At 39.7% G+C, this 27,217-nt stretch overlaps 6 protein-coding genes across 7 annotated transcripts; 1 reads left to right on the top strand and 5 right to left on the bottom strand.

The window, feature by feature from the left end:
• Window positions 1-80: 80 nt before the first annotated feature.
• Window positions 81-2,414, bottom strand: rpl6 (ribosomal protein L6). The gene is made up of 6 exons (XM_047590972.1): window positions 2,268-2,414; window positions 2,071-2,169; window positions 1,722-1,865; window positions 652-700; window positions 351-535; window positions 81-261 (listed from the first exon to the last, which is right to left on the bottom strand). The coding sequence occupies exons 1-6, from the start codon at window positions 2,412-2,414 to the stop codon at window positions 109-111; spliced, it is 777 nt and encodes a 258-aa protein (XP_047446928.1). The 3' UTR covers window positions 81-108.
• Window positions 2,415-3,663: 1,249 nt separating this feature from the next.
• acaa2 (acetyl-CoA acyltransferase 2) lies at window positions 3,664-8,388 on the bottom strand. The gene is made up of 10 exons (XM_047592083.1): window positions 8,223-8,388; window positions 6,726-6,892; window positions 6,477-6,605; window positions 5,949-6,065; window positions 5,663-5,810; window positions 5,348-5,523; window positions 4,894-5,023; window positions 4,720-4,790; window positions 4,294-4,448; window positions 3,664-4,200 (listed from the first exon to the last, which is right to left on the bottom strand). The coding sequence occupies exons 1-10, from the start codon at window positions 8,236-8,238 to the stop codon at window positions 4,119-4,121; spliced, it is 1,191 nt and encodes a 396-aa protein (XP_047448039.1). The 5' UTR covers window positions 8,239-8,388; the 3' UTR covers window positions 3,664-4,118.
• Window positions 8,389-8,566: 178 nt separating this feature from the next.
• On the top strand, window positions 8,567-10,847 carry mrpl40 (mitochondrial ribosomal protein L40). Its single transcript, XM_047592084.1, has 5 exons — window positions 8,567-8,755; window positions 8,945-9,028; window positions 9,471-9,626; window positions 10,166-10,247; window positions 10,363-10,847. Exons 1-5 carry the CDS (start codon window positions 8,694-8,696, stop codon window positions 10,588-10,590), a joined length of 612 nt encoding a protein of 203 aa, XP_047448040.1. The 5' UTR covers window positions 8,567-8,693; the 3' UTR covers window positions 10,591-10,847.
• A 104-nt stretch (window positions 10,848-10,951) lies between these two features.
• Window positions 10,952-12,584, bottom strand: c8h22orf39 (chromosome 8 C22orf39 homolog). Its single transcript, XM_047592085.1, has 3 exons — window positions 12,505-12,584; window positions 11,612-11,779; window positions 10,952-11,509 (listed from the first exon to the last, which is right to left on the bottom strand). Exons 1-3 carry the CDS (start codon window positions 12,532-12,534, stop codon window positions 11,378-11,380), a joined length of 330 nt encoding a protein of 109 aa, XP_047448041.1. The 5' UTR covers window positions 12,535-12,584; the 3' UTR covers window positions 10,952-11,377.
• An 888-nt stretch (window positions 12,585-13,472) lies between these two features.
• ufd1l (ubiquitin recognition factor in ER associated degradation 1) lies at window positions 13,473-18,102 on the bottom strand. Its single transcript, XM_047591764.1, has 12 exons — window positions 17,952-18,102; window positions 17,609-17,741; window positions 16,720-16,752; window positions 16,508-16,629; window positions 16,124-16,254; window positions 15,964-16,036; window positions 15,816-15,884; window positions 15,454-15,522; window positions 15,327-15,377; window positions 15,132-15,220; window positions 14,244-14,328; window positions 13,473-14,107 (listed from the first exon to the last, which is right to left on the bottom strand). The coding sequence occupies exons 1-12, from the start codon at window positions 17,952-17,954 to the stop codon at window positions 14,033-14,035; spliced, it is 933 nt and encodes a 310-aa protein (XP_047447720.1). The 5' UTR covers window positions 17,955-18,102; the 3' UTR covers window positions 13,473-14,032.
• Window positions 18,103-18,947: 845 nt separating this feature from the next.
• Window positions 18,948-27,202, bottom strand: dhx37 (DEAH (Asp-Glu-Ala-His) box polypeptide 37). 2 transcript variants are annotated; one of them, XM_047592748.1, is made up of 27 exons: window positions 27,078-27,202; window positions 26,788-26,903; window positions 26,517-26,686; window positions 26,014-26,126; window positions 25,551-25,929; window positions 25,311-25,459; window positions 25,137-25,229; window positions 24,957-25,053; window positions 24,738-24,851; window positions 24,433-24,649; window positions 24,042-24,140; window positions 23,883-23,953; window positions 23,661-23,796; window positions 23,509-23,585; window positions 23,140-23,372; window positions 22,938-23,049; window positions 22,755-22,861; window positions 22,321-22,509; window positions 22,023-22,147; window positions 21,096-21,212; window positions 20,825-20,997; window positions 20,386-20,500; window positions 19,963-20,100; window positions 19,789-19,883; window positions 19,605-19,678; window positions 19,415-19,512; window positions 18,948-19,324 (listed from the first exon to the last, which is right to left on the bottom strand). In XM_047592748.1, exons 2-27 carry the CDS (start codon window positions 26,888-26,890, stop codon window positions 19,248-19,250), a joined length of 3,471 nt encoding a protein of 1,156 aa, XP_047448704.1. In that variant the 5' UTR covers window positions 26,891-26,903; window positions 27,078-27,202; the 3' UTR covers window positions 18,948-19,247. The 2 variants fall into 2 exon arrangements, with proteins under 2 accessions (XP_047448704.1, XP_047448705.1); XM_047592749.1 differs by having other exon boundaries at window positions 27,152-27,186.
• Window positions 27,203-27,217: the final 15 nt, after the last annotated feature.

The following is a 27,217-nucleotide window of genomic DNA, read 5'->3' on the forward strand; positions in this document are numbered from 1 at the left end:
TCTTGTCATGAAGAACACATCTGGAATGGGTGCATATTTATCCAAGCTACAATATTACAAATGAGTCAAAGGCAACATTAGACGGTGGTACTCTTTATTATAACACATTTAGAAAACCAGCTTGTGTGGGTAGACACCATTAGACAAGCAGAAGGAAGAGCGCAGGTAACCCTTCATCTGAGGTACTTTCTTGATGAGAGGCAGAAGCTGACTATCGACAGCCTTCTGATCTTCTTTCCTCTGCTCTGTCAGCTGGTACTTCTGCAGATGGGGGACAAAAAAAAAAGTCAGCAATCATCTTGAAGCCCATGTCCTAGAAAGAATACAATTTGAAGCAGTCTCCAACTTACCTCTTTCTCAGTATCAAAGATCTCTCCTTCTTGGTGACGGGGCTTCCTCAGCTTCTTCTTCTTGAAGTAGGCGTCATTGACGGTTTTGGGGATCTTCATGCCAGAGATGTCAATTTTGGTGTTGGTGGCAATGACAAACTTCTGGTGGGCCCTGCGCAGAGGGACTCTGTTCAAGGCAAGAGGGCCTAAGGCACAAAGACAGAAACGTTAAGGCATGAACATGCACAACCGACTGAGAACAGATTTTGTAATGTGCATCAATGTCAAGTACAGAACATCTTTTCCACTAAAACATGCTTACCAGTGACCAGCAGGAGACCACTTGAGAGCTGTTTCAGGAACACGACACGCTGAAAACGAGAAAAAGGCAATTTAAAAAGGAGCCAATAGATGAGATTTAAGACTTGTGTTATTGCGTCCAACACTGCATAAATGCAGTGTGATATCATGCACATAGAGGACCATATAATTATACTGGGCTATTTGGATAATGCAATTTATAAAAACGTTAGATAGCAGAGAAACAAACCCATGCACTCCAGATAAATTCCCAAGACTGCTTTCTGCCTTTCAGCTGAAACACTATTTAGGTCAAAATAAAGTGTGTGGGCACTCTTTCTTCCATAACTTGCCCATGTGGCATTTGAGAGTAGGAGGGGAACAATGTCTGTGGAGTGAAGGTGTGAGAATATAGTTGTGCCCAGCTAATGTGTGAAACTGATACTGTGCAACATTTATAAACATGTACTACACATTTAATAGAACTTCTCTGGATATTATATGTTCTATGAGTCTTGATCCAAGAACTTTTCTAGGGTTGTAAAGAAATCTTGTTTACATTCAGTAATATTGCCGGTAACAGAACAATTGCCACATCTAGTGGTTCTTTAGCAAAGATAATTTTCTGCATCAGCCCATTTGTGGGCATCATGACATTCATTATCATACTGTCCATTGTCATTGAAATCATTATGCTACGATGACCAGCTTCTTATCATGATAGGCTACCACAAGCCTTTGGTTTTTAATGGATGCAGACTGTGTTAGTGGTGTTCCAGTAAATGAAAACAAAGCCTTCACAGTATTGAAGCCTTTTAGTGGTTTGAGATATTTATACCTGGATCACATTATGACTTCAGCAAATGACTAACTATTGGATGGGATAAGACCTGTGCACCATATTTGTAGATGAAAAAAAAAGTAAAAATTTTATAAAAGACTTTTATGGAAGACTGCATCTCTTTGCACTTTGTCTTAAGGTCCTCGTCAATTTCTAGTCTTACATTTACACAACACACTGGACGTCCAGTCTGAGTTTTACGTCCATCATGTCTGCTCATCATTACAGTTTGTGACAGAAATGGTTCTCACCTTCCCACGGTGGCGACCAGTGAGCAGAATGAGGACAGTTCCTGGTGTGATGGTGGAACGCAGTTTCCTCTTATGCTGAGAGAAGGGCTTCTTCCCGTGGCTCCTCAGTTTACGGGGAACGTCCTCTGTGGGGTAGTAGCGGGGCTACAAGAACGGGACAAATGCATAGATTTTAATACTGGTTTCCGGTTTGAGATGACCACAACCAAAACACATCCATTATTTGACATGACAGCACTGCTCAAGACAATATGATTAGTATTTTGCAGTGAAAAGCTGAAGCTACATACATTGCTTACAATTTGGGTTCAGTCAAGATTTCGGAATCAACTATTAACACATAACTCACCATCTTGCGCAGCTTGACAACGCGAGTGCCTCCATTCTTGTCACCTCCGACAGTCTTGACGATGGTGGCCTGAGGCTTCACCTTCATCTTTTTCTCCACCTGACAGCAAATATAAATTATCAGAACAAAATGCAGAAGTGTGATGTGTATCCAGCACCTTGTCACCATTCATTTTGGAAGGTGTGAGCTGCCCTCACCTTGGTCTCAGTGGTCTTGGTCTTCCTCTTGTACATGGCCCGCCGGGCGAACATAGCAGAACGGGAGTAGCGGCCGATGCCCCGGGCCAGAGCCGGGTTCCGGCTCCCATGCTTCTTCTTGGCAGACTTTTTGTCTCCCTCTGCCATCTGACACCAAACAAAGACAAGAGAAAATCAGTTTTGTTACTAGTTACCAACAGCAGTGCAGGCAATAGCACCAACATTACAGAATTGTTCGCTAATGAAGCCCAGACCTGGGACTTATTGACACTACTCCAGTGCAGTAATGGCTGTATAGTCCACTTAATACTAAATGACTGACACCTTCAGCCTTCCAGAGGTGAAAACCCATGTACATGATGTAGTGGTAAGCAGCAGAGAAATACTGTCGCATTAGAATTTCATGCGAAATAAACTTAGCTAACAGGGAGCCACCAAAGAAGAAGCAGCATGACATGTAACGTTGGCTAGCAGTTAGCAACATAGCACAGCCGAGTCGCTCTCATGGACAGTGGGCTATTTTTTAAAATGTGATAATTTCATGTTTTAAATGAAAACTCAATTACGTGACTGCGAGACTGTATGGATAAACGACACGTAAGACTAATGAAGGACAAAACGTTTCTACTGGCTACCATAGCTAACGCCACGGCGCTAGGAAGCTAGCCGGCGGCCTTCAACAGCAGATACACAAAACTGTTCATTATTATAGAAACATCACGGCTCAATCATTGTAATACCGATGCCTAAAGTATCGTCATGATAAGTGTATTCGCCTTGTGGTATTGGAATACTGTAGTTTTTATTCTGTATAGCAGATGAAAACAGATTTATATTCCTACTGTCACACGAAAGCAAGGCAGTCTTACCTTTGCTATGAAAAAAAGACCGACATCCGGGCATGTGACGTTTATAAGGACGCCGGGCGATGGGCGATGACGTTGACGTAAATACGTCCTGTACGACGGACGTCATGGTCTTTGTAGTCCTAAATGTATTTCTCCCAGTAAAATAAAAATTAAACTTACATTTCATGGATTTTAAGGATTTGTTTGCCTTTACTTGCAATATATTTATAAATTATTTCAACAATAATGACGCATATTGTCACATCCAATTAACAGCATGTTTGTATCTTGATATTGTTGTAACTTGTGCAGCAAAACCTTTCATTTTTTAAAGCACACACACACGTATATATACTATTAATCAATAAAATGCAAAATTAAGTACAGTGATCCTTCTTTCTTACTTTTACGTCACCAGATATCTGAACAAAAATAATGTTCTCTTTACTAACTTTTAACAGTTAATGAAAGTGTATTAATTAATTAGAATAAAAAATCATATCAGCTGTTGCAGGGCTTGATAAAACAAAACAAAAAACACATCATCATTTATTTTTTCTTTTGGAAAATTTTATTTGTGATTTTTTTTTAGATAGAAGTACAAAATCACTCGTTGAGTCACCCCAAGTCAGTCACATTTTCAATAAACCCTAAACTGAGATAATGGAGTGATAAAGAGCATTTTAAGGCAAACAAGCAACACAGGTTAACACGACCTAGCACTGTATTAGGCACATACATAAACAGACGGTTGCACCTTGATCCAGCGATCATAGAAGTGTAGGTCAGTGTTACCTTCCTGAAATGAAACCTTTACTGTACATTATTGTATGAAATCACTGAGTTTAGCAGGGAAAAATAGCATCTGTGTCTCATGTTAACAGAACATTACTATGTGAACCTAAAAAAATGTAATTTTTTTTTTAGCAGAGATTTATATTTTCCTTTGTGTGAGCAGGGTGTTCTTCTGTAGCAAGTCTTCTGATAGCAACAGGTTGTTCATTCAGCACTTTTGGAGGATGATGGCGATACCCTGACCACCGCCGATACAGGCAGACCCAACAGCGTACTTTCCTCCTCGTCGCCTGTCAGAAATAAAGTTGAATCACCAGGGTTACCTACTGTGCACTCATATGTTAACATCAGTGATGTTACAATAACGTCTAGGTCTGGGATACCTGAGCTCATGCACCAGGTGAGCAGTGATGCGTGCCCCAGAAGCTCCGAGAGGATGTCCAATCGCAATAGCGCCGCCATTAACATTGCTTTTTTCTGGGTTCAGTCCAAGAGACTTTGCAACGGCCAGATACTGAGGGGCAAAGGCCTCATTCACCTGTGCAAACCAACACACACTGACAATTATTCACCCCATCAATAAATCATTATAACACAGGAAACGTATTCATTTATCTGAAAGTCACAGTTAATAGTTAAAAGACGGTTAAACAAGCTCTTTCCAATCGGTTTTGTCCAGTCCCATCAAATTAAATCCTTGTCTACTGATTCCTCAGAAGTCTACCAAAAACATATTGCATGCTTTCATTTAAATAATTGTTTGATGAAATTCTCTAAGACTCTTTTTTTTCCCCCCACTGGTAACGAACCTCCACGAGATCCATGTCGTTGAGAGTCAAACCTGCTTTCTTCAGAGCTTCTGTGATGGCTGGAACAGGGCCTGCGATGATTAAAGAAAACCAGAAGAAATGTATTTATTTTTACCACTCATCCCTTTTTAAAAACCAAGCAGTTCATGTCCTCAGACAGTCGGCGTCACCCACCAATTCCCATGATGCTCGGGTCACAGCCTGACACGTGGTAGGCCACGATTCTGGCCAGAGGAGTGAGCTTGTGCTCGTTAACAGCTTCCTCACTTGCGATCACCACGGCAGCAGCACCATCGGACACACCCTGGAGATCAAGAAGAGAGTTAGATTTAGCAATAGTGGGCTTTTCCGCACAGTTTAATATAAATACCATGCAAACATATTTCATTTTAACTCAAAATAACAGATGGTTAAAAGACATTGCAACAAGTTATAACTCCTTCAAGTGTCTTGTCTAATTGTCATTACAAATATGCTTTAATGAGCACAATTCTCATGAGCTTTACAAGTCAATTAGAAGGGAAGATTTAGAAATTGTGTTATCGTCTAAAGAAATGCTGACTCTTTGTTTGAGGTTGTGATTCACTCAGATCTTTTCCAGCAGGCAGCACCTTCAGCATCAACTCACCGAAGCATTAGCAGCAGTTACGGTCCCTCCCTTCTTGAAGACGGGGGCCAGTTTGGCCATCTGTTCCAGCGTGGTCTGGGGCCGAGGGTGTTCATCCTGAGCCATGGGCACCTTGCCTTTCTTAGCTTTCACTTCAACGGGAGCGATCTCTGCTGTGTAGTGACCAGCCTCATGAGCTGCAATCAGAATTAAATAAATTGAAGTATTAGGAGATGGACTGGAGCAGTAACTACTTTCTTTCTCAAAACCAACATATTTTATTGCAACCAAAAGGAAGGCAGATCATAACAAGATACCAAAAACCTGCCATCTTACCTGCTTTCCACTTTTGTTGCGTCTGGTAAGCATAGTTGTCGCAGTCTTCTCGTGTGATCTGGAATTTCTCAGCCAGGTTTTCTGCTGTGATGCCCATTGGGATTTTGATGTGCAGATCAGTCAGACCAGCCCACAAAGTGTCCTCTAGCTGTCAGGCAGATGATCCGATTTAGGTTTTTGGGTTGTTTTTTTTCGGTGTTTGAAGCTTTAAGATTATCACTTAATAACAACTTTGTATTTATGGATATAATATAGCTCCATGTGCATGCGTCAACTAAAAACCAACCTTTAGATCGAATCCAAACTTTGTTCCAAAACGTATGTTACGAACGGCGTACGGGGCCTGGCTCATACTCTCAGAACCTCCACACAGGACAATCTCTGACTCCTTGAGACAAATCTCCTACAAACACAAAATAGGTTTTTGGTTTGGAGTAAGGATATTTTAACATTAAAATGTTACAGCAGAAAGGAACAACAGTGGTAAAATATCAAAAGTAGAATATTATAAAACGAGAGAAACAATGGAAAATTAAATCTATTAAGGCACAAAAAAATATTTACATAGTGTATTAGATTTAAAGTAGCTAACCAAACAGTAAACAAAACAAACAAAAAAAAAAACATCTATTGTTAATGGTAAGAAGAAGAAAGTCCTATTCATGTAACATATTAATCATTTAAATTTTTCCACTTATGTACATGATCGAGGAGGAACAGAAACACCATCTCAGGTAGGTAAGGGCAAACAATAATACGCTTTACTGTAAATTTATATTCCTTAATGTTTATTTGGTCTTGGTGGAGGACTTACTTGAGCACCATTGATGATGGACTGGAAGCCAGACCCACAGAGTCGGTTCACAGTGAGAGCAGGTACTGGGATGGGAACGCCACACCTGAGACCCACATGGCGAGCGATATAGGGTGCATCGGCTGAACTCTGACATCAGCAGGGAGCATAAAGAGAAGTGAAAATGTCAAGGAAACACTAGGCATAACAGAATTATTTTCCTTATACTCTTTGATTTGATTTGATTTGATTTGGAGTCAATTTAAATACCTGCATGACATTACCCATGATGACACTGTTCACAAGCTCTGGGGCCACACCCCCTGCAGCGAGGGCAGCCTTGGCTGCATGCTCAGCCAAGTCTGTAGCACTGTGATCCTTTAGCACACCACCATAGGTACCGAATGGAGTGCGCTTGGCACCTACAATAAATACGCCTGTAGAGAGAGAAAGAAAAAAAAAGAGTATTTTAGTATGGTGAAAGAAAGCAAACACCACCGAGTCAAAGCTGTACACTCACAAGATCTGTAAATGGATCATCACTATGTTTACTGGGGTGACAAATGCTGCAGAGATGATTGAGTGAAATGCAGAAGATAAAGATACATAGGGCATGAGATCAGATGCATAAAAAAGGGACAAGAGGAAGAGGAGTAACAAATGCTTCTGGATTTCTATGTGTTTCAGAAAAATTATTTCACTATTCAGGTTTTTTTTCTTTAAATAATACAGTTGAAAAAAAAACGCTGCTGGTTAAAGAGATGGTTGGATATTGATTTGTATTCAGCTTTATGCTGAGAAACAAGACTGTGGTGGATGTTTTATCAGCAAATTAAACCTGTTAGTTAATGCGCAGTGATTTATACAACCCCACCTACAGATATGACCTCTATCCTGAAATTCGTTGCTGATGACTTTTAGTGTCTAATCAAACACTCAACTATTGACTGACCTCTGGCACGTCTCAGGAAACACAGGATGCTTCTGCCTAGCATTTGCACTGGGCTGGCCTTTCACTTCAGCAAACATTAAGATAACACTTGACTTGTGTTAATGAGCCAAGAGTTACGTACTATGCCCCATTTTTTTTTAGACTCTACTCCCTAGCTGTGGACGAAGAAGAGATAACTGTGGATATGTACACCTGCTATGACTGTATACAAAAACAAGTACCATGAGAAAAAAAAAACAATAATGCGAATTAAATGTCAGAGTTTTCATCAAACTATTTTTGATTCAAGATGTTTGTCATGAGAATAGTCGTTGTTCAAGCATCCATTTAATAATTTAAAAAAATATATACAAAGCATTTAATCTATTCAAATTTGCCTTCGTGTTAAAATTCTCTGTCTACCTGACTTTTACGAGACAAATGCAATCTTATAGTTTTTTTTCTTAAACAAAAGGGACAGTTGCGGTTCTCGTGGTTGTTTAACGTTTTGCTAAAATATGCAATAAATGGTTTCATATGATTAAGAAAAGAAAGGGAACAACGAGCAGGTGTTATAATCTAGATACTACCTTGTCACCTTTCGCCTACATTTCAGAAGCGTCACGTTAACGAAACTCATTTGAACTCTTCTGACATTTATGTTTAGAAAGAAGATGCCTTTCATTGTAGGTCAATCAGAATTCTACACTGCAGCACAATTAGGAAAAAGATTAAAATTATCCTTATGGACTACAACCAGAACAGCATAGACACAATCCGCCAGCGAACCCATCCCTTTTCTGGCTTAAAGTTAAAAGTGAAACGTGTTTGTTTACCTCGGAGAAGTGCCATGATGCAGGATAAACAGTCAGCCTCTGTCAGAATCCAACTTTCGACCGATATGTTGCAGTGGCACCGTATAAAACTACGACTACTGCGACCTTTCCCCCAAATAATACAGCGAGCTAACGTTTTACTCCTTCCAACAGATTCGCCGAAATATTTACACACAAAATCGTACCAAAAACATAATTAAACGGTCAAAACATTATTTTCTTAGCGAATTATTTTATTTTGTACTATACAAATACAATATTGTAAGTTAACCGGTTATAATTATTTTTTTTGTATAATATTTTACGTAATCGAAACTGCGTTTGCTAAAGTTTGAGAGCTTTTGTTTGAAACGTCATCTTCCCGCGACACGTCTGTTCTGGCAAGGGGACAAGAAGAAGAGCGACATGTGAATATATCAGCTGTTCCTGGCCCGAGTATTGGTTCAAAGTAAAACAACACAAAGTGGAAATATGTCTTTGTTTATTTCACGCGGCCTGTGCCGGGTTTTATCCCGACAGACTGCTCCGTCGAGGTTAGTGTTGGTTGTACGATGTGAACTCTCTGTGCGTTGCTGCTTGAAGCTAATTTAGCTAAGGTTATTCGGCAGAGACGCTACAGATTGAAATGTTTCTGCTTCTATTTAATATTATCTGCACCGACTGACAGGTCCATGTTTGTGGCATATTTTGATCTGTATTCCGTTGTTGTTGTTTTTTCACAGCATCCTTTTAGGAGAACATCGACATGTTGTACAGAGTCCTTGGTTTGCACCAGTTATGACACTGAAGACATCAGCTCCACTGAGGTATAATCCAAGCTGGGTTACAGGGCATTTTCAATGTGTCACTAGGCTGCGATTAACTGTACTTGTTTTTGCATATGTTACTCTGACTTGATTTGTGTCTATTAAAACAGTGGTTACATTAATGCATTTCTTTCAACAATCCATCAAGTCAACTTTAAAGACTCCAATGTGATGTCTGGAATATTGCTGTTTTTGTTTTGACCAAAGTCTTCAAAAGTATGGTAGTATTTTAGTATTTTATACTGTTGTTCCCTGCTGCTGCAACAACCTAATTTCTCAATGGAGACAACAACAAAAAAAAGTCCTATCTTATTTTATCTTATGTTTTAAGTCAATAATAATCAAAATCCAAGATCATATACGATTTCCAGTGAACATTTGTTTCAAAGCCCATGTTGTGACTGAATGTGCCCTCATAGAGTTGTAATTTGTCTTGCATAAGAGCGGAACCGAAAAAGAAGAAGAAAGTGGACCCAAGAAGGGAGCAGTTGTTTAGAGAGCGTCTGAAAAAGAAGCTGAAGAAGATGGAGAAGATTCCAGCTGAATTCATACCGATAGAGGACTACTCCACGCCGACCAAATGCTTGGACGAAACAAGGTAGCGCTCTTTCTACTGTTGTCCATGAATGTCACTCGTAAGTTGTTAGTTTGCCGTCTGTTTAAAATGATTAAAAATGCATTGGTGAAGAACATTGCTGTCTGGGTTGGATATTGAATATTTGTAAGAAGGTAACACTGCACATTTTTTTCCATGTGTATTCACTTATTTCAATCCACTTTTATAATTCTTGTAAATATGGTGTATATAGTATAGTGTGCTTTTTCTGTTTTGTATGGTGTTGAGTGCCTGTGCATTGCTGCTGCATCTGGGAAACTTCCCAGTGTGGGATGAATAAAAGTATCAATCCATCTATCTAAAGACTGAAATCTAATCCTGACCACTCAAAACCCTCATGAAAAATGTTTTAATCAGATGCAAATACTGAAGAAAAAAGAAATAGTTAAATCAAGTTTCTTTTTTTTTTCATTTTAATATGCATGGACATGCTGTTATGCATTATTTACCTTTTACTTGGTGTGCATTGGTCCTTTCTCCACTGATTTGGAATTGCTATAAATTGTTGTTCTCTCACAAAGGGTACGCACTGCTCCAAAGCTGTCCTTTGAAGAAACGGAGCGTCGAGCCTTGCTACTTAAGGAGTGGTCTCGCTACAAAAAGGTCAACACTTACTTATCACACCCCCACCACAAATGCTTTTATGGAAGATTATGCTTCTGCCCTCTGCTCTCCATTATAGACTGTTAGCGGATAATATTTGTCTTCATTCCTGCAGGAGCAGCACGAGGCTGAAATGGAGGCTATTGAAGACGCTTTGAAGGCACAGACGGAGGCGTTAAATGAGCTGAAGTTGGAGTCAGAGGAGCTGTACCGGGCTGCGCTGGAGCCAGACCCACTTCTCCTTCCCTTCACTCGAGAAGGACCTACCTATACACCACCAATCCCTGAATACGAAGCTCCTGATGGGAAATACACCGACATCACCAGAATCTACGTACAGTGACGGACAGGGAACGGCTGTAGGTGTTGCCTCTTCGTGTGTGTCTTGTTGGTGCATAATTCAGCCAAGATACAGCCCTTAAATGGTCAGGAGGTGGAGGTGTTAAGGACTTTTTGTTTCCCTGAACCGACATCCGTTGTATGTGGCTTGCAGTCTTCTCAGTTCTTGTTCCAACACTCACACAAACCATGTATGAAATTGTTTTCCACATTCACACCTATGTATAAAATGACGAAAACTGAAAATAAAAATGTTTTTTTTTTTAAAAGAATTATTCTGAATGTTATGGATTGACTGTACAAAGCTTGTTGCAGAATGAGTTCTGTCACATTCATGTATTAACAAGGATTCATCACAGGTAGAGTTTCAAGAAAATCAGACATATTCCAGACATTTAATTTGGTGAGTGGTGGAGAAATGCTGACAGGCTTGTGACTCCGCACTCCAGTGCATACAATGTGTTGGCTCGAGTGCGGCTTCACGTTTATCCCAAAAAGCACCAAAGATCCCTCAATACTTAGATGATATATAATATTGAAACAAGAATATAAATATAAAACTCATCTGTGCTTGAGTTTACACAAAGACTGGAGCACTATTAGTTAACAGCACCGTCTGCCATCCTCATCACTGACCACTAGATGCTGCTAGCACTGATTAAACAGACTGGATATCCGTTTACATATATCTGAACATTACCTGTGATGGGAGTCTGTGTTTGCCAGCGCGTATCTCTAAAGGATGTTATGTCCATGAAGTGAAACACAGTATATTGCAGTAGGATGACAGTTCAAGAGTCCTGAGGCTTTTCCTGGTTCAGAGGCATATGCCAGTCACTAGGAGGTTCCTGCCTCAGCTCCCACACTGGTTTGAAGTTTGTTTGCTCTGCCACTCGTTTCCTCTCGCTCTTCTGCAATGCTTCCTGCAAAAACAGTCACAGCATGTGGGCATTCGGACAAACTGGAATAAGTCATAAAGGACACAAGATTGGGTCTTTAAATGATGTGATTTCATGCAGCGGTACCTTAGCCTCGGCGCTTCTGTGATTCTCCCACTCTCTGCAGTTATTGTAGTCCTCCTTCCACTGCTGGCAGGATGGCGCGGTGCCGTGAGTGTAGTAATGGTGAAAACGGTTCCTTAAGCTTTTGCAGTGTCTGAACTCGCTCCAATAGTCGTCACATATCCGGGGTGGCTGCATGGACAAAGGCAGAAACAGGCATAAACTAATTATATTTGGTTGTCCTGTTGCGTGTCTGGTGAAAAAAAAAAAATCATTCCCATCTCCCTGGTTAGATCCAACAAGCTCCATAGTCGGCACAGTGACAATATGTGACCTTCTTCAGGAGATATTCAAATTTAACCTCACTCAATAACACAAGGTGGATATTTTCAAACCAGTAATTAAAATCTATCATCAACTATTCATGTTTATACACTACGACTTCTGTAACGTTTAATATAAAATCCTTTTATATTAATTTTTATTAATTTGTAATTAACAAATACCTTTGTTAATTACTGACCTAGTACAGTATTTAATTTTCTAAAAACATATATAATTGACAAACAGCGCCTCCTTGTGGTCACCGAGGTTTAGATGAACTGCAGTTTGCTCACAAACTTAATATTTCTGCACGTCCTTTCAAAGTTTGACTTGCAAAGCAATATTTCTGAGATAAATCGTGAATAAAATAAACATAAGTCATCCTCTCTGCGCTCCTTTCCCGGATATAACCTGCTGCTAACAAAGGTTATTGTGGTAATTTAGCACGGGCAGCTAATCCGTTTACTAGCTACTACACTACGATTTGTCATTCTTCATTCTTTGTCAGGGTCATCGAGAACAAGACAAATCAGGTAAAATCCGGATCTTTTAATACTAAGTCAAATTCAGAATACAGTTTTTGGATAATTTACCCTCCACGCTGTTTCTCCTGGCCGGTCCATGGCTATCTACGGTAGCTTCCACAGTAAAAGTACTTCCGGGTCGGCCTCTTTTAAAACACGTGATATCAGGTTGTGGTTGTAATAATAATAATATATTGGTAATGTTTGCCCTTTACTAAGTAATCAATGCATTAGACGTATTATCTGTCCCCTATTTGAATAACTTGATTGAAAAAACGCGCGGGTCCTGCCAAGAAAATGTATTATTACAAATAAGATAAGTTTAGTTTTAAAACATTGCTTAAAAACTATCCAGCCAAGACCAGTCTGACAAAAATATAAGATAAATACTGATACATTTGACTATTTTTGTGGTATAATAGATGAAATAATATCTCACTTATTATATATATATGTACATATATTCATGTTTTTTTTTTTTTTGTATTGAATAATGTTTAAATCCCAAAGTTGATTCTTCATTTAAATTAAATATTTAGCATGTACGAGTTGGTTTGTCAAAATATAATATTGCCTGAAATTTATTCAACCTTGAGGCTCGAGCCCTTTTATTTTATTTTGGTTATTTGTTTTATTTCTGTTAGTTTTGTAACTGCATTTTATCCTGACCATTTTTGCAATAAAAAATAATAAAACATGAAGCCAAAAAGCACTTTAAAACAGCAAAAACATTAAAATTAAAACAGGTGAATAACTTAAGTTCGATATACTAATTTATACTTTGCTCTTTATTTAAGAGCATGTATCCTGTATTAAATTATTGCTATGTGATGTAAATTACAACTCACATTTTCTGCCTTAGAGCTACTTTTTATCCTTTATTCTTTGTGCAGTTAAAGCTGGAAACTTGACTACTAATCATCTTTTCACTCATAATTAAATACGATTAACTCCAGTGAATTGAATCCATCATATTCCAGTCTCTTCTTATAGTTCATCTACATGCTACGACATTACAAAATAATTATTAACTATGATTATTTTCAATACACAATCCTTTATTTATCTATAAATAAACCAGGAGGAAAGGGGAAAAAAAACTTGCAAATTATTATTTTAAATCAAGAAAAAAATATTCAAACATAAAATTATTTCCATAATAATTCAACCCAAAACTATTATTGCTCCAAATCTGTCATAATAATGATATTCTGGATAAAAGCATATTTAAAGAGAAACGTAAAAAATGAAACAATTATGGAAAATAGGAGAGTGCTAAGTCAAAGGTAAATCTGATCCATTGTGTCGATGCTTCCTGCTCAACTCAACCAATCGCTTTGTACTTGTGAATATCAAATTACACCTGGCAGTATTTTAAGCAGCTCAGCTTCTTTTGGACAAATCATTACTGTCAGAGTTTTAATTACACGCCGTCATCCAAAGTCAACAGCAAAGTTCCCATTTCAAAAGGTGCAGAGAGGCAAAACCCGGTGCATCTGAAAAACTGTTTTGTTTTGTTTTTTTTACTTTGCTGATGAAGGTGACAAAAGACATGGTGGGTCTGTGCACATTAGCCAGACTCTCCATTTGTAATTCTTCAAGGCTTTCTGCCCTTCTTGCGTAGTGACTGTCCCTCTCCAGAGAAGGCGATGAATCTGTTCAAGGCGTCATCCTGAGAGGATTTAGAAAATTTACAAGTGGTTGAAAATGGGAAAACAAATAAAAGGGCAATCACTGAGATAATTAATAATAATTATATATATGTACATGCACACACAGGACGTGTATCACAGCACACATATACTTACGTCATCTATAATTCTCCTGGGCAGAGGCTTGGAGTTTCTGATGAAAGTGATCCTGCCGACTTTAAAGTCATAGTTGGGAATGCCTCTGTGTGAAGGAAGATTAGACATTAAAATTAGTAACTTACACTCAAGATTGGACACAGGTATAATAGCTGTATGTCCAATGGCAAATAAAAATTCAAGAGGTGCCACAAAGTGTCTCCACACTAAGTTTTAGGTTTTATCGCAGCTTATTATTCTGCTTCATTTAAACCCTTTGTCCTCTTTAGTGGATGCTTTAGTCTGCCATCTAGTGGTAGCGCAGGGTCAATACACTAGTTGGTCTAAAAACATGATAGTGTACATTTCATCAGATTTATTCAACAGACGAGGTACAAAACCTCTTTAAAATTTACGATTGATACTTAATTATCTTTATTAATATTTCTAGTTTGATTTAACAAATCTTGTCAATAGTAGCGAGTAGCGTCTCTAATTAGCAAGTACTCGTTTGAGGACGCTGGGACTTCATTGTTTGCAATTCTGTCTTTGCTCAACCATGTGCTTGTATTAAAATACACAGTTTTATATTTTCACACACATTGGTGACTTTATTATGACATAAATATTAAATAATTCCAGTGTCCACATATGAGGACGTAGTTTTTTCCCCAAAAACTATTATTTCCAAAGATGATGCTTAGTTTTTATACATCTTAGGTCTTACTAATCCCAAATACCTTTAAATGCATTTGAAAATGCAAAAATCAGAAGGTTACAGCACGCTGAATTAAGATGATATAGTGACACAAGTGAGATTTCAACAAAATCAGAGAACATGGTTCCATATCACTCGTAATCCCTCTCTCGTGACATCTATGTACTCTCAAAATCTCTCAAAATTTTCACCTTTTGATGTCACTTAGAGCGAGTGGTGCAGGGCTGGGCTCGATCCCTTTTGTTTTACCATCCAAACGATTGCCTGAACCAGTGAAAGCCTGAACATAAGAAACAGGTAAGACGTTAGATTAGCTTCTGTTAACACAGTTACCAGTCAACCTATGGACATTTATTTGTCTCAACCCCACAGCAGCATGTACTCACTCTGAACCCCGTGTCCATGTCGGCGTAACTGCTGGGATCTCCTTCTTCCTCCTGTCAAGAAAAGAGCTTTACCACATGGTTCAGAGAATAAATTGCACATGTACCTTCTTCAGGGTTTGGTTCTTACTGTCGGCTCTTCCTGGTGCTGAGGTCGTCGCTCTGGCTCTTTGTAACCCAAAGGAGCATCAAAATCCACCTGAGAAACAGTTACAGGCACAGAATTCAAGAATGAAGAGAAGTGTAACGTTTATACTTCTTCCTTCTCCTTTTTGAACTGATCTTCTTATAGTGTTTCCTTTTTTACTTCTTTTTTTCTTTTACTTCAAAATAATTAAACTAATGTACCAATAACCAATGACCATTTTGACATATGAAAGCAGAATAAATAGATGTGTAACTGACAATATTTATTATGACCCTGTTGGCTGGTCAAAGCCCTGATATAATGCTGTTAAATCTGTTATACATTAATAATATCAAGAGTCTTACATTCATGTCGCACTCAATGATGGACACTGCTTTATCTGGCTTGGTCTCCATTACTCGCAGCTCATATATCTGAGACAAACAGAGAACATTAGTACAAAGTAAAAATAAACATATCACGAATCCTCAATAAGCAAATAAACCGATTTACCTTTTCATTGTAGTTGATAGCTATGACATCACCAGTTGTCAAGCACGCAAAGTTTCTCAGAGCGTTCTCTAGACTGAAATAAAGAGATACTTCAGTTAAATAGGTCAAAAGATGTTGAGTAAAAAAAAAAAAAAAAAAAATCGTGGCTGGTATTTCTTACACTGCCTTGGGGTTTGTAATGTCCAGGAAGTCGGGGCTCTGGGGCTGAAACTTTGAGTAAGTGGCCACCATTAGGTTAACACTTTCCACTTGGACCAGACCACCTTCCTCCAGAAGGAGATTCTGCATCATCTGCAGGAAACACATTAAACCAAAACTCAGTAATGTCTTCGCTGTAAGTTACAGAGTGGCTTTTAATTAGCAAAACAATTATATTCAGGGCATTCATTCCTGTTTCCTATATTTACTTGTAGCTTTTTTAAAAAGTAATATCTGACAGGTATCCTACATATATTAATATCAACTTCCATTTATGCTGTTGTCCTGGTGACTGAGGATAGATCAGTCTCTGTGACAGCGACATAAACAGATTACTGTTTCTCACCCAGTGTGGCAGGTAGCAGATCCCCTCATCGGCCACAAACTCTAGGACGCCACAGTGTGTCATTCTGTCTGAGTTCTTGTTGGTCAGTTTAAACAGCATCGGGTAGGTGATGTTAAGTCTGCCTGTACGCGGAAAAAGAAAAGATGAGAATCACGGATGGAGCGAACAGAGAACTTGGAATGACGAGACATTTGATTTTTACATGAACTTACTGAGCTGGTCGAGAGCTGAAGGCGGCATTATAACTGGAGGTAAACAAAAACAAAACAAACAAACACATTTATTAATGTATTTACTGGCAGTCATACCTAAAAACAAATGTGTAGAAATTGAAATGTGGAATCACTGCAAAACACATGTGTGATTAGGTCAAAAAACAAGAGGACAGAACGGTAAGAGGACCTGTGGACTAAGTTACTGTAACCTCTTCAGTTGGACTGGTCATATTATTATTCCCCACTGCCATCAGACTCATTGTTTACATTCCCATTTGCACATCAATTTTTGTACATGGGAAATCTGTTTCTACACTAAGCACATAACAATAAACTCTTGAAATCTTGAATTATGTATCTTCAAGTCAAATGACAACCAGAAAGAATAACACAAAAACTTTATATATCTTCTGATAATAAACAACTGACTGACTTATCATTTGAGTCTATTTAGGACATACCCAAGGTAAACTGAATGCTGTTCATGACCATTTTGGAGCTCATGCATGGTCCTGGTCTGTTTTGAAAGCCAAGACTCTGAGGTGTCTATCACAAAAGTCAGAATCACTCTAAGTGTTGTTGTAATCAAAGGTGGTCCACAGTTAAAACATAAGACGTTGCTGAGTTAGTTTGATTTTTTTGTTTGTTTGTTTTGAAAAAAATATATGAGCTGTGTTGGCTGAATCCTATAATGAAGAAAGTGTCATATTTCATTCAGTATTTACTCAAACACAACTCATGTACAGATTGGTTTGAAAAAGCTACTGCTGTCCCATATACACGACCCAGCGGTATATTAAAGAGTTAAATGTACATATTTTGCTTAAAACAGTTGAACTGGTTGAGAGGATGAAACTACATAGAGTTTCCTTTGAGAAGAACTCACTTTTGCCTCCTTTCTCCACGTCTGACCGGTCGTTGGGTCCTGCGAGCATGGACACCGAATAGCACCGGTACTGGGTAGAGAAGCGGTTCGGAAAACCCCGGGACATCGGGTGATCAAACACGTGGAAAGAAAACTGCGGAGAAAACCATATCCGATTAATACGCACACATAGTGTAGACGGCTAAGTGTAAATTGGTAACATCGGAGCAGGACTTCCATAGCAACATGACAGGGCAGCTTTCTGCTCCGCTGGCGTCCTGTTGTTGTTGGTCGTAGCCACTCGCTCGATGTATTTTGACACAGCTTTCTCGTCAGCGGCGTACAAAAGTGGACTGCTACTCACCATCTTGACAGTCTGCCTCCTTGACTGTCACTGGACTGAAATTAAAGTATCGGTTCAGCTTTCGTGTTTGAACAAGAAGGGAAATGTTTATGTGCCGAAAATCCACTGTTGTATTCCGCTTCTTCCGGAAGTGTACAAGCTGACAGCAGGAAGTGACGACACACCGGAAGTCAGCCAATCACGGCAGTACTTTATGTCGTTTACTTTTAACATTTTGTTATTATTATTATTATTATTATTATTATTATTATTATTATTATTATTATTATTATTAGTAGTAGTAGTAGTAGTAGTAGTAGTAGTAGTATTCAATAATAAATTAATATAATTTAAATTTAATAATTTATTAACAATTTCAATTTACAAAAATAAATTTAATAACAGGTGCCGTATGTATAAAACAAAAAATATGTATAGAAAATGTACCTCTTGACAATCATCATCAGGAGAAAAAACAGGAGGCTTTCTTTGCAGAAATGGTTTCATTGTATGTTTACTCTTACACTATTTTAAGGGCTTTAGTGAATGAGAGAAACTCGTACTTCTAGCATAACTACAACATCTCGGACGCTCATTTCTTAGCCAGAGAAGACAGATGGTTTGAAAGAAGAGTAAAGGAAGCCATCTATGTCAGATTGGAGCTACCAGACATTGAATTTCCCTCAGGATAAATAAAGTATCTATCTATCTATGACAACAATAACTGAAGAAACACATGCACAATAACTTTCAGACTTGGATCAGATATATCAAATATATTAATATTTATAGGGTCAAAGCTGAATCATTAGTTTCTTCCACCTTCACCTTAAGCACTAACTATCTGTTAAATGTCCACTCACTCACATTGTATATTTAATAGTTATAATATTGTCTGTCTGCTAAACAATGTATGACATCACTGCAAAACTGAAATAAACTGACATTTATGTGTAACATCTGTGGACCTGCCTCTTAATCAGCTGACTCAAAGCAAGAATGAATCACACACCAGCCTTTTTTCAGAGTCACAGTTTTTATAAGTCTTATAAAGACTAAATAACACAAATATAAATGACAGCAGCACATTGAGTTACAACGAGTTAAAAGTCATTATGGATTTATTGTTGAAATGTGTTCTGGCTGAAAATAATTTTTACAGTATATAAAATACAAAACTGTCAAAAGGCAGTGCTGTGGTATTAAACAGGTGGTAAAAACAGCAGGGAGGCAGAAAGAGAAGTCCTTCTGATAAATATAGGCCAATGTTAAGTCTCTGGTCAAAAGTCCACTGCATTATTTCTGCTTTACAGGTTTTTATACAGGAGGCCAACTTTTTGCCACTTCCTGGTGCATGGATTCAGGTAACCACTGGCAGTACCCCGACAACAGAACTGTAGGGGGGTAAAAAACACATTTTAAAGCAACACCATTAGATAACAAGAAGACTAATCAAATAAGAAAGAAGCGCATTAAAAGCTCACATTTATCTTCAGTCTTCCAGAGAGAGAGGAGCGCCTCTCTGGAGTCGATCCTCTTTGACACCAGCGGTGCCAGTAAAGCCTCCGTCCGGGGCTGCAACCTAAGAGACACAACGAGAGATTGTGACGTGACAACAATTGAAAGAAACGCCTTTAAGAAAGGAGATCACCATGTGTGAGAGCATCGACTTACTTTGCCCATGTTTTCAGCATGATAGAGGGGTTTGAGAGAAGGTGGCCACTGTGTTTCTTTAGTTTAGGACAAACCTGTTAAATACGCAAAAGCAAATTTGACCACACAAATGGACATGTTTCTTTAAGTAAAAGCAGATTAATTGTAGGTCAGGAAAAAACACTTTAAGGTCTAACTGCAGTACCTGTCCCTCTAGGAAAAACCTGGCAAACAGCTTGTAGCGGTCCAGACCTTCTGGATATTCCTTCTCCACTGCAGGCAGCTGCCAACCCACACGGACTGCGGAAGAGACACAGAAATAACTTAAATGTAAGTGGAGGCACCTTTCAGCCTTGACGTTCTGTTGCTGAGAACTTACAGAACGTGCTTGAACGGTGACATCTGATGGTGCCGGAAGAGGAGCAGAACCACGGTGATGGTGTTTCCAGTGGAGTCCCAAAATGACAGTACTGAGGCAGAAACTGAGGGATCCACTCGACTTCTGCAACTGAAACACCTGACGGGCACAGAAAGGATGCACATTATTGGTTGAAACCCACTTTAACAGCCACGTGGAGCAAAGAAAACCTCAAACCAGAGGTCTTTGATTTATCCAAAACAAAAATTTCAATCAAATTGAGCAACTGTCAAACAATAAATTAAATAAAGGATTTAAAAAATATGTTTAGAGCTTTAGCTTTAACTTAAAGCAGCACATATGTTAAAACGAAGTATCCTACTGGGAATGCTGCCAGTGTAGCTCATTGTATCACATTTAACAATAACTTCAGAACTCATTTACCTCTCATGTACATCTTGGTGGTCTCCATGACCTCCTGGTATACGACAAACTCAGGCAACGTTTTGAAGAGTGCAGATTTAGGATGAATGAACACCGGCTCGTCCATAAGAGGCGTCTATGAGTAATGACGGTTTGATTGATTGATTTTATTTGACAAATTTAAGAAAATGCGACACACAGTGTGGATACAATACTAAAATCCATCAGGATGACGCAATAAAGTCACATGACTTATTTCCATTTCGGTCCATGAAGTTTAGGCTAACTTCCAACATCAAAAGAATACATAAAACACACAATTTCATAAACACAGACAGGACATAGTCTGGCCTAAAAGATATGTTATTATGCTAATTTGTTATTTTTTAAAGGTAAGGAGGTGAAGGCAAGTAAAAAATACAGTGCATTCACCACAATCACAGCCTGTAGAACAACTCACCTTGTATCCATTCTTCCATTTCGGGTCCAGCATATCTTCTAACTGTACACGTCTCGCAATGTGGTCTCCCAGTCCGGCCAGAACGATCTGCCGCAGGCAAAGCACCTGGTGCTCTGTCGGAGGAGTCATCCTGGGATCCACAAACACTCCCACCTCTGGACACACTGCATTCACTGGGAGGAAGGAACACAAATGGATTTCTGGTGTGGTTCTTGAGTGCACAAACGTGTTAGAGGAGCTATATATTTTGTGTGTGTGTGCGTGAGGGTACCTGCATTGGTTAGTTGTCCTCTGAGCTTCCTGATCTCCACCATGGCTTTGTACCTCAGTCCGTTGTCCTCACAAAACTTGGGAGTACAGCCAGCAAATTCACAAGCACCAACAGCACCTGCAGCCACGTTTTATAGAAATAAAAAAAACAATATAGCTTAATATATTTAAGTCCATGATAAGACATAAGACAATGTTTATTTATCCCACATAATGAAAATTAACTTGTCACAGTAGTGCAGAATTAGGTAAGAAATATATACAAAAAACAATAAAAGAAGACATCAAATTTGGAAGAATGTATAAAATATACAAAAATATAACAGCACATTGATTGTCACTCTATACAGCGTGTGCTGGGAATTAAAGAAATGCTAAAAAAAAATTGGTATATACTATAATTGCTAAGATAGTAAATGTGGACAGTGAGGTAGTGCAAAAAAGCAGATTATTGTGCAAAAAGAATCCATAAAAAGGACAAAACATCCCATTATATCAGGCTTCATGAGTGCAAATATTTTATTTGAGTGTAAATGTTTTATTTTGTAACTGATTTTGTAAATTCAAGATTCAAGTGTTATATGTATCTTTTACGTCTATGTTTAATGCAATCATGTGTCGAAACTGTTCGAATCTAAATATATGAGCTTTCACTCTTGTAAAAGAGTAAAATCTCAAGGGGACATACCTGCCTGGCTAAATAAAGGATATAATAATAATAATAATAATAATAATAATAATAATAATAATAATAATAATAATAATATAGTAAGACTCTATGAACTCAAAAATAAGCCATATAACCAGAAATTCAGACCCTGTTTAATTATTCAAATGAAGATGTGTTAATCTCTCTACAAAATTCTACTTCTCCTTTTCTCAGAACACAGTGTCCGGTTCTGTAACCTAGACTGAAAGGTAATCTTACTCAGCATGACCATGAGGTCTCCCAGCAGGAGAGAAGCTCCTTGCCCAGCCCACAGCCTCCTCATTTGGTTGAGCCGAGCTCGACGCTGGGTGAGCTTGGAGTTTTCATCTTCACTACGTGCAGGTCTGAAGAGAGATGAAAACATGTTACTAATAGAGACAAAAATCTAAGTTACGAACGCCTGAGTCTGAAGAAAACAGCATGTTTTTATAGCATGTAAGCACCAAACTGGTACACGTTTTCAAAGTTACACTTTCCAACGTCATCATTTATATACAAATATAAAATGCATCCTCACCTGTCTAGGTCTTCAAAAATCTCCCGGACCGTCATGGCCGCTACCACGGCGATGACGTACGGCAGACAATCCTCCTGCTTCCCGAGCGCTAACATTTTAGCGTAACGCGGTGCCACGGGGAACGATGCCATTGCCCTACCCAGGGGGGTGATGGGACAGCTCAGGCTGGCTTGTTGAATATCTTTCACCCTTAAAACAATAAAGAAGGAAATACATGCATGGGTGCATGGTACAAAAGCTTTGTTTGTTTAATCACACCCGATATGTCAAGATGAACACAGTTCAAATTAAATATTAACATAACATTAAAAAAGGCTGTCCAATAAAGTAAACTGATTAAAAGCATACTCCCTACTCAGAGAACAGACTTTTCTCTATCAGCAGAACTCTGAATGTTTTATTGAACTGATCTGAAAGCAGTAACAGACCATTACCTTCCAGTGCGAGGCGGCTCTTTCAAGGCCCCCAAAGAGACTAAAAGCTGCTCTGCTGCGATCAGAGCCTCAGCAGAGGGCGGTGTGGGGAAGGGAAAATTGACCACCTGCACAAAAACATAAAAGGTTGTTTTTCTTTCTTTCCTGCCACAGCAGCATTTTAGATGTTCACCTTTTACTGACCTTGTCTATGTTTAGGTCCTTCATCTGTAAAACCAGGTCCTCCACAGGCCTGCGCGTGATCTCTGCCTCAGAGAACAAACTGAAGTCTCCAAACACTGCAGAGGAGTACAGCCTGCAGAAAACAGTCAAACCTTTGTTTAAAAAAAACACTCTCCTCAGGTAAATAAAGCAGCTTTTATTTTAGCAGTTGATTAGTCCTGACCTGTAGCAGTGTCCTGGCTCCGTTCGCCCTGCTCTTCCCGCCCTCTGATTGGCCGAGGCCTGCGAGGTCCATGTGACCTTAAAGGACGACACTCCGGTCACTCTGTCGTAGAAACGCTTCTTAACTCGACCGCAGTCGATCACGTACTTGATGCCGGGGATGGTCAGAGACGTCTCGGCCACGTTGGTGGCTACGACGCAGAGACGAGCACCAGGTGGAGGAGGCCTGAACACCTGCAGCCATGAGACACACACACACAAGATACAGGCTATTAGACTAAAAGTGACACAGTTTCTTTTTAATCTACAGGTTTCACTGCTTTAAGCATGAAACAACCCTCCTTCTTTTATCAATCTGTATTGATCTGACCTTAGCTTGCTGCTCAGGAGCCAGCAGAGAGTAGAGAGGAAGGACGTAGAGAGGAATGGATGGGTCAGCTTTCTCCTCTACAAAAACACAGAGCAGAATTAATAAGGTGTCTCATCTGGGCTGCGAGGAACTATTTATCTGGAGTCGCTTGCCTGAATCAGCGGGATCGTCTCCGATGTCGAGGTCCGAGCCTCCGTCCTCCTCGTCTCCGATTCCCGCCTCTCTGTCCTCATCCCCTTCATCCACCGGCAGGGCGGAGTAGTTGTCCAAGCTGATGCGGGGCAAAGACTAGAGACGAGAGTTAACACAGGTTATGTTAAATACATACACAAAAAGCACATATGTCAAAGACGGAGGTTGTTAGAATATCTTACCACAGCCTTCTTCTGTTTGGCCTTTTTAAACTTCCTGATCGACTCTGTTGTGTCTTCTTCCTCATCTTCGGCTGGACACAAGAACAAGAAAATTCATTTAAAACAAAGCATGCACCCCGCTCATAGACATATGTCAGAGTGAGGAGGATAACTGCTCACCAGTGTCTGTGTTGCCCTTCCTGAAGGGGAAAGCATTTCTCAGCTTTCTGCAGAGACTGTGAACCTCAGCCTGACCGGTCAGAAACACCAGGATACCACCTGAAGGCCACAAACAAGAGGACTGTGAAGCGGATTTCTTTTTCATATTATTATTAAAATCTATTAAAATAAATACAGCTAATTTTTCTACTCTTTAAACAAAATATGCTCAAGCTTCAGATCTTTTTTTATTAAAGGGTTTTAATGCGATGTATAGATTTGCAGTGATAATGATAATCCACACTGCTACACAAATAATACAGACACTACCACATATTCTCAAATCTTCTGTCAACGATTTGATGATCTTTGACGTCGTTGTCAATAAAAAAATGTTAATATTGAATCTTACCTGGAGGCAGCATGCGGTGGATTTTGCAGGTCTTGTGAAAGGCCTCTCCGGTGTAATCATCCAGCGGGGTGCGTTTGTTGAAATGGATCGTGACCGGGAACTGACGAGCGTCCACCTTGATGACGGGCGGAGGCACTCGAAACAGCTTCTGGTTCTCGGTGAAGTCCTCGACACGCAGAGTAGCTGACATGATCAGCAGCTTCATGGGCATGCCTTTCTGTAGGTTATTGTGCAGTAACGGGTTAATGAAACAAAAAGACAAATAAAAATTTGTAAATCAGAAAGATTAAACGTGGTAGTTGCACCTTGTTTCTGAGAGGGACGATGCGAGACAGTAATCCGATGAGGATGTCTGTGTAGACGCTCCTTTCGTGCGCTTCGTCTATGATTATCGCGCTGTATCTCTGCAGCAGGAAATCCTACGACACAAGACAGAGACGCTGAAAACACTGGAGAACGACTCAGGAAAATGAAACGCCCACACAGACAAAAATGTTTCAACCACTGAACGATAAAATTGGTACCTTCTGAATTTCCTTCAGTAGAACACCGTCCGTCATGAACTTGATCTTTGTGTCCTTCGTCACATTCCCTTCGTATCGAATCTGATATGACACCACCCTGATTTACAAACATGCACAATTATAAGCAAAACTTATTTTTACTTTATGTTATGAATGTCTACGGTGAGTAAGTTCATTTACTGTGGAGGCAGGTTCATCTCTTTGGCCACTCTGTGGGACATGCTGACAGCTGCGACTCTCCTCGGCTCAGTGATACCAATAATCTGTTGGCCGCTAGAATTAAGGAAGAGCGAGGTTACAGTAACGTCATGACATCATTTGTTTATAGACGGGATCATGAAGCGGATAAACTACCTGGCGTAGCCGGCTTCATACAGAAACTGAGGCACTTGTGTGGTCTTTCCACTCCCCGTCTCTCCACAGATGACGACGCAGGGATTTTCTCTCACTGCTTCCATGATGACCTGCTCCTCTCCCAGCACGGGCAGCTTCAGACGAGCCTCCTGCAGCAACAGATTAAACCACATTTAAAACAACTTTCTAAGTGTGTGTAGTTTCCAGAGTCACTGCGTGGCGCCATGGTCTCAGACACACCTGTATTTTTGGTGATCTGTCGACAGGAATGAAAACAGCCGGCTGTGACAACTTTTTGTTTTGAGCTTTCTCTTGATCTGTAATCTTCTTCTCCGTCTTTTCTGTGGCCTTCTGCTCTTCCTTCACTTCCTGTTTGGTCTCCTGACAGGGTGAGGTTGTTTCTTCGGATCCATTCATTTCTGTGGTGTTATTTACTTCACCATCTTCCTCCTCCTCCTCCTTCTCCTTCTCCTCATCAGACGATGTGTCCAGATCACTGCTGTCGTCTGACTTTTGTTCTTCCTCTTCCTCTTCTTCTTTCCATTTTCTCTTCCTGTTCGCGCCACTGAGGCTGCTGATCTTTGGACCTGCGTCTCCATCATCCAATTCCTCTACCGACCTTAAAGACAATACAAATAACTCAATAAAATAAGACATCACAAAGCTTCTTTTGCTTGACTACAATATTGTGTTGCAAACTCACTGTTTATTCTGGTAAAGCTTTTCCCCCGTCCCCAGCTTGGACGTGGTGTACAGGAGCTTCAGTTCAGACTCTGGAAGCTGCACCTCAGCCAGTTTTGTCAGGATGTCTGCTCTCTGGACAGAAGGGAAGGAAAATAAATTAACACTTATGTCACAAACATTTGTATGGAGGAGGGATAAGGAGGGATAAGGAGGGGCTGTGGCGCAGTGGTGAGACATATAATGTCCAAGAAAGACTGGATGGCTAAATTTTCATGTAACAGAAGAAACTTAAGTAAAGCAACGATACATCATCTAAAACTGGGAAAAATAAAACACCAGATTCAGAAATCATGAGGCATGAAAAAAAGATGATCACAAGTCCCCAGAGCCCAAAGAAACCTACTGATAAACTGCAGTAAATGTTCACATTTACACACAACGCTACATCCTGCGTGCATGAAGTGATGTTAACGTGTCAGAGAAATGCCGTTCTCGAGCCTGAAACGACAAAGCGCCCCTTACCTGAGCTTTCTTCTCCTTGCGCTCCAAGACCTTCTGCAGCTCCTTCCTCTGCCTCTTGGTGAGGGGCTTCTTAGTGGAAACAGGTGTCACTGAAGACTTCTTCTTCGTGGCTTTGCTGGCTGGGAGCACCAAAGCATTGCTCTCATCTACACCTTTCAGCCTATCCCCATCTGAGGTAAACAAAAACACAAAGGGAAGTCACGAGACTGTTTCGAGGCAAACAAACAACAATTAAAGTGACAGTAAAGCCCAAACAAAGTCAGTGAATCACCTTGAAGTTCCACCACCACGTCTGTCTTCCCTTCATCAGCTGCTTGTTGGGGGTCACTTTGCTGTCGCCCCTTCCAGTTGTGTTTCTTCCTCAGCTTTCCCATTTTAAACGGAGGTCTGTAAATAAATAAACAACAAACAATGCACATAAGACCACAACCTGATTGCTCTGATTAATAAGAGACAGACCACGAAGGCAGCTAAACTGGCTAACAGGCTAAACTTAGCTATAGCGTAAAAACGTTATTTACAAAAGCGACTAAATATTTATGAATAATGTGAAGAACAAACCTTGTTATTTTAAACCCTCAAACAATGGCATTAAACACTTCAGTTTAGAAACTACTGCTCTGGACAATTCTCACGTGTAAACATTTGAGTGTCCCTCAGCTAAAAGTGTCCGCCGCTACAACGCCGTAGGAAAGTTCCGC

The sequence above is a fragment of the Mugil cephalus genome, chromosome 8 (genome assembly GCF_022458985.1).
Source record: "Mugil cephalus isolate CIBA_MC_2020 chromosome 8, CIBA_Mcephalus_1.1, whole genome shotgun sequence".
In the NCBI taxonomy this organism is placed as follows: Eukaryota; Metazoa; Chordata; class Actinopteri; order Mugiliformes; family Mugilidae; genus Mugil; species Mugil cephalus.

Excerpts from the sequence above, each read along its gene's own strand:
- rpl6 (XM_047590972.1), bottom strand. The coding sequence starts at position 2,414 with ATGGCAGAGGGAGACAAAAAGTCTGCCAAGAAGAAGCATGGGAGCCGG. Across the intron at positions 1,866-2,070 it reads TTGTCAAGCTGCGCAAGATG|CCCCGCTACTACCCCACAGA; the intron begins GTGAGTTATGTG and ends CCGTTCTTGTAG. Across the intron at positions 536-651 it reads TGGTCTCCTGCTGGTCACTG|GCCCTCTTGCCTTGAACAGA; the intron begins GTAAGCATGTTT and ends TTTGTGCCTTAG.
- ufd1l (XM_047591764.1), bottom strand. Across the intron at positions 15,378-15,453 it reads AGCACCAGGAAGAGCCGACA|GAGGAAGAAGGAGATCCCAG; the intron begins GTAAGAACCAAA and ends TTTTCTTGACAG. Across the intron at positions 14,108-14,243 it reads CCAGGAGAATTATAGATGAC|GATGACGCCTTGAACAGATT; the intron begins GTAAGTATATGT and ends AAATCCTCTCAG.
- dhx37 (XM_047592748.1), bottom strand. The coding sequence starts at position 26,890 with ATGGGAAAGCTGAGGAAGAAACACAACTGGAAGGGGCGACAGCAAAGT. Across the intron at positions 23,586-23,660 it reads AGACGATCCCGCTGATTCAG|AGGAGAAAGCTGACCCATCC; the intron begins GCAAGCGACTCC and ends GTGTTTTTGTAG. Across the intron at positions 19,513-19,604 it reads ATGCTGAAAACATGGGCAAA|GTTGCAGCCCCGGACGGAGG; the intron begins GTAAGTCGATGC and ends TGTGTCTCTTAG.
- acaa2 (XM_047592083.1), bottom strand. Across the intron at positions 6,066-6,476 it reads CCATCATCAATGGTGCTCAA|GAGATTTGTCTCAAGGAGTC; the intron begins GTAAGTCCTCCA and ends TTGTGTTTGTAG. Across the intron at positions 5,024-5,347 it reads TAACTGCTGCTAATGCTTCG|GGTGTGTCCGATGGTGCTGC; the intron begins GTGAGTTGATGC and ends CTTGATCTCCAG.
- mrpl40 (XM_047592084.1), top strand. The coding sequence starts at position 8,694 with ATGTCTTTGTTTATTTCACGCGGCCTGTGCCGGGTTTTATCCCGACAG. Across the intron at positions 8,756-8,944 it reads CGACAGACTGCTCCGTCGAG|CATCCTTTTAGGAGAACATC; the intron begins GTTAGTGTTGGT and ends GTTTTTTCACAG. Across the intron at positions 10,248-10,362 it reads AGTGGTCTCGCTACAAAAAG|GAGCAGCACGAGGCTGAAAT; the intron begins GTCAACACTTAC and ends TCATTCCTGCAG.
- c8h22orf39 (XM_047592085.1), bottom strand. The coding sequence starts at position 12,534 with ATGGACCGGCCAGGAGAAACAGCGTGGAGG. Across the intron at positions 11,780-12,504 it reads CAGGAGAAACAGCGTGGAGG|CCACCCCGGATATGTGACGA; the intron begins GTAAATTATCCA and ends TTGTCCATGCAG. Across the intron at positions 11,510-11,611 it reads ACAGAAGCGCCGAGGCTAAG|GAAGCATTGCAGAAGAGCGA; the intron begins GTACCGCTGCAT and ends CTGTTTTTGCAG.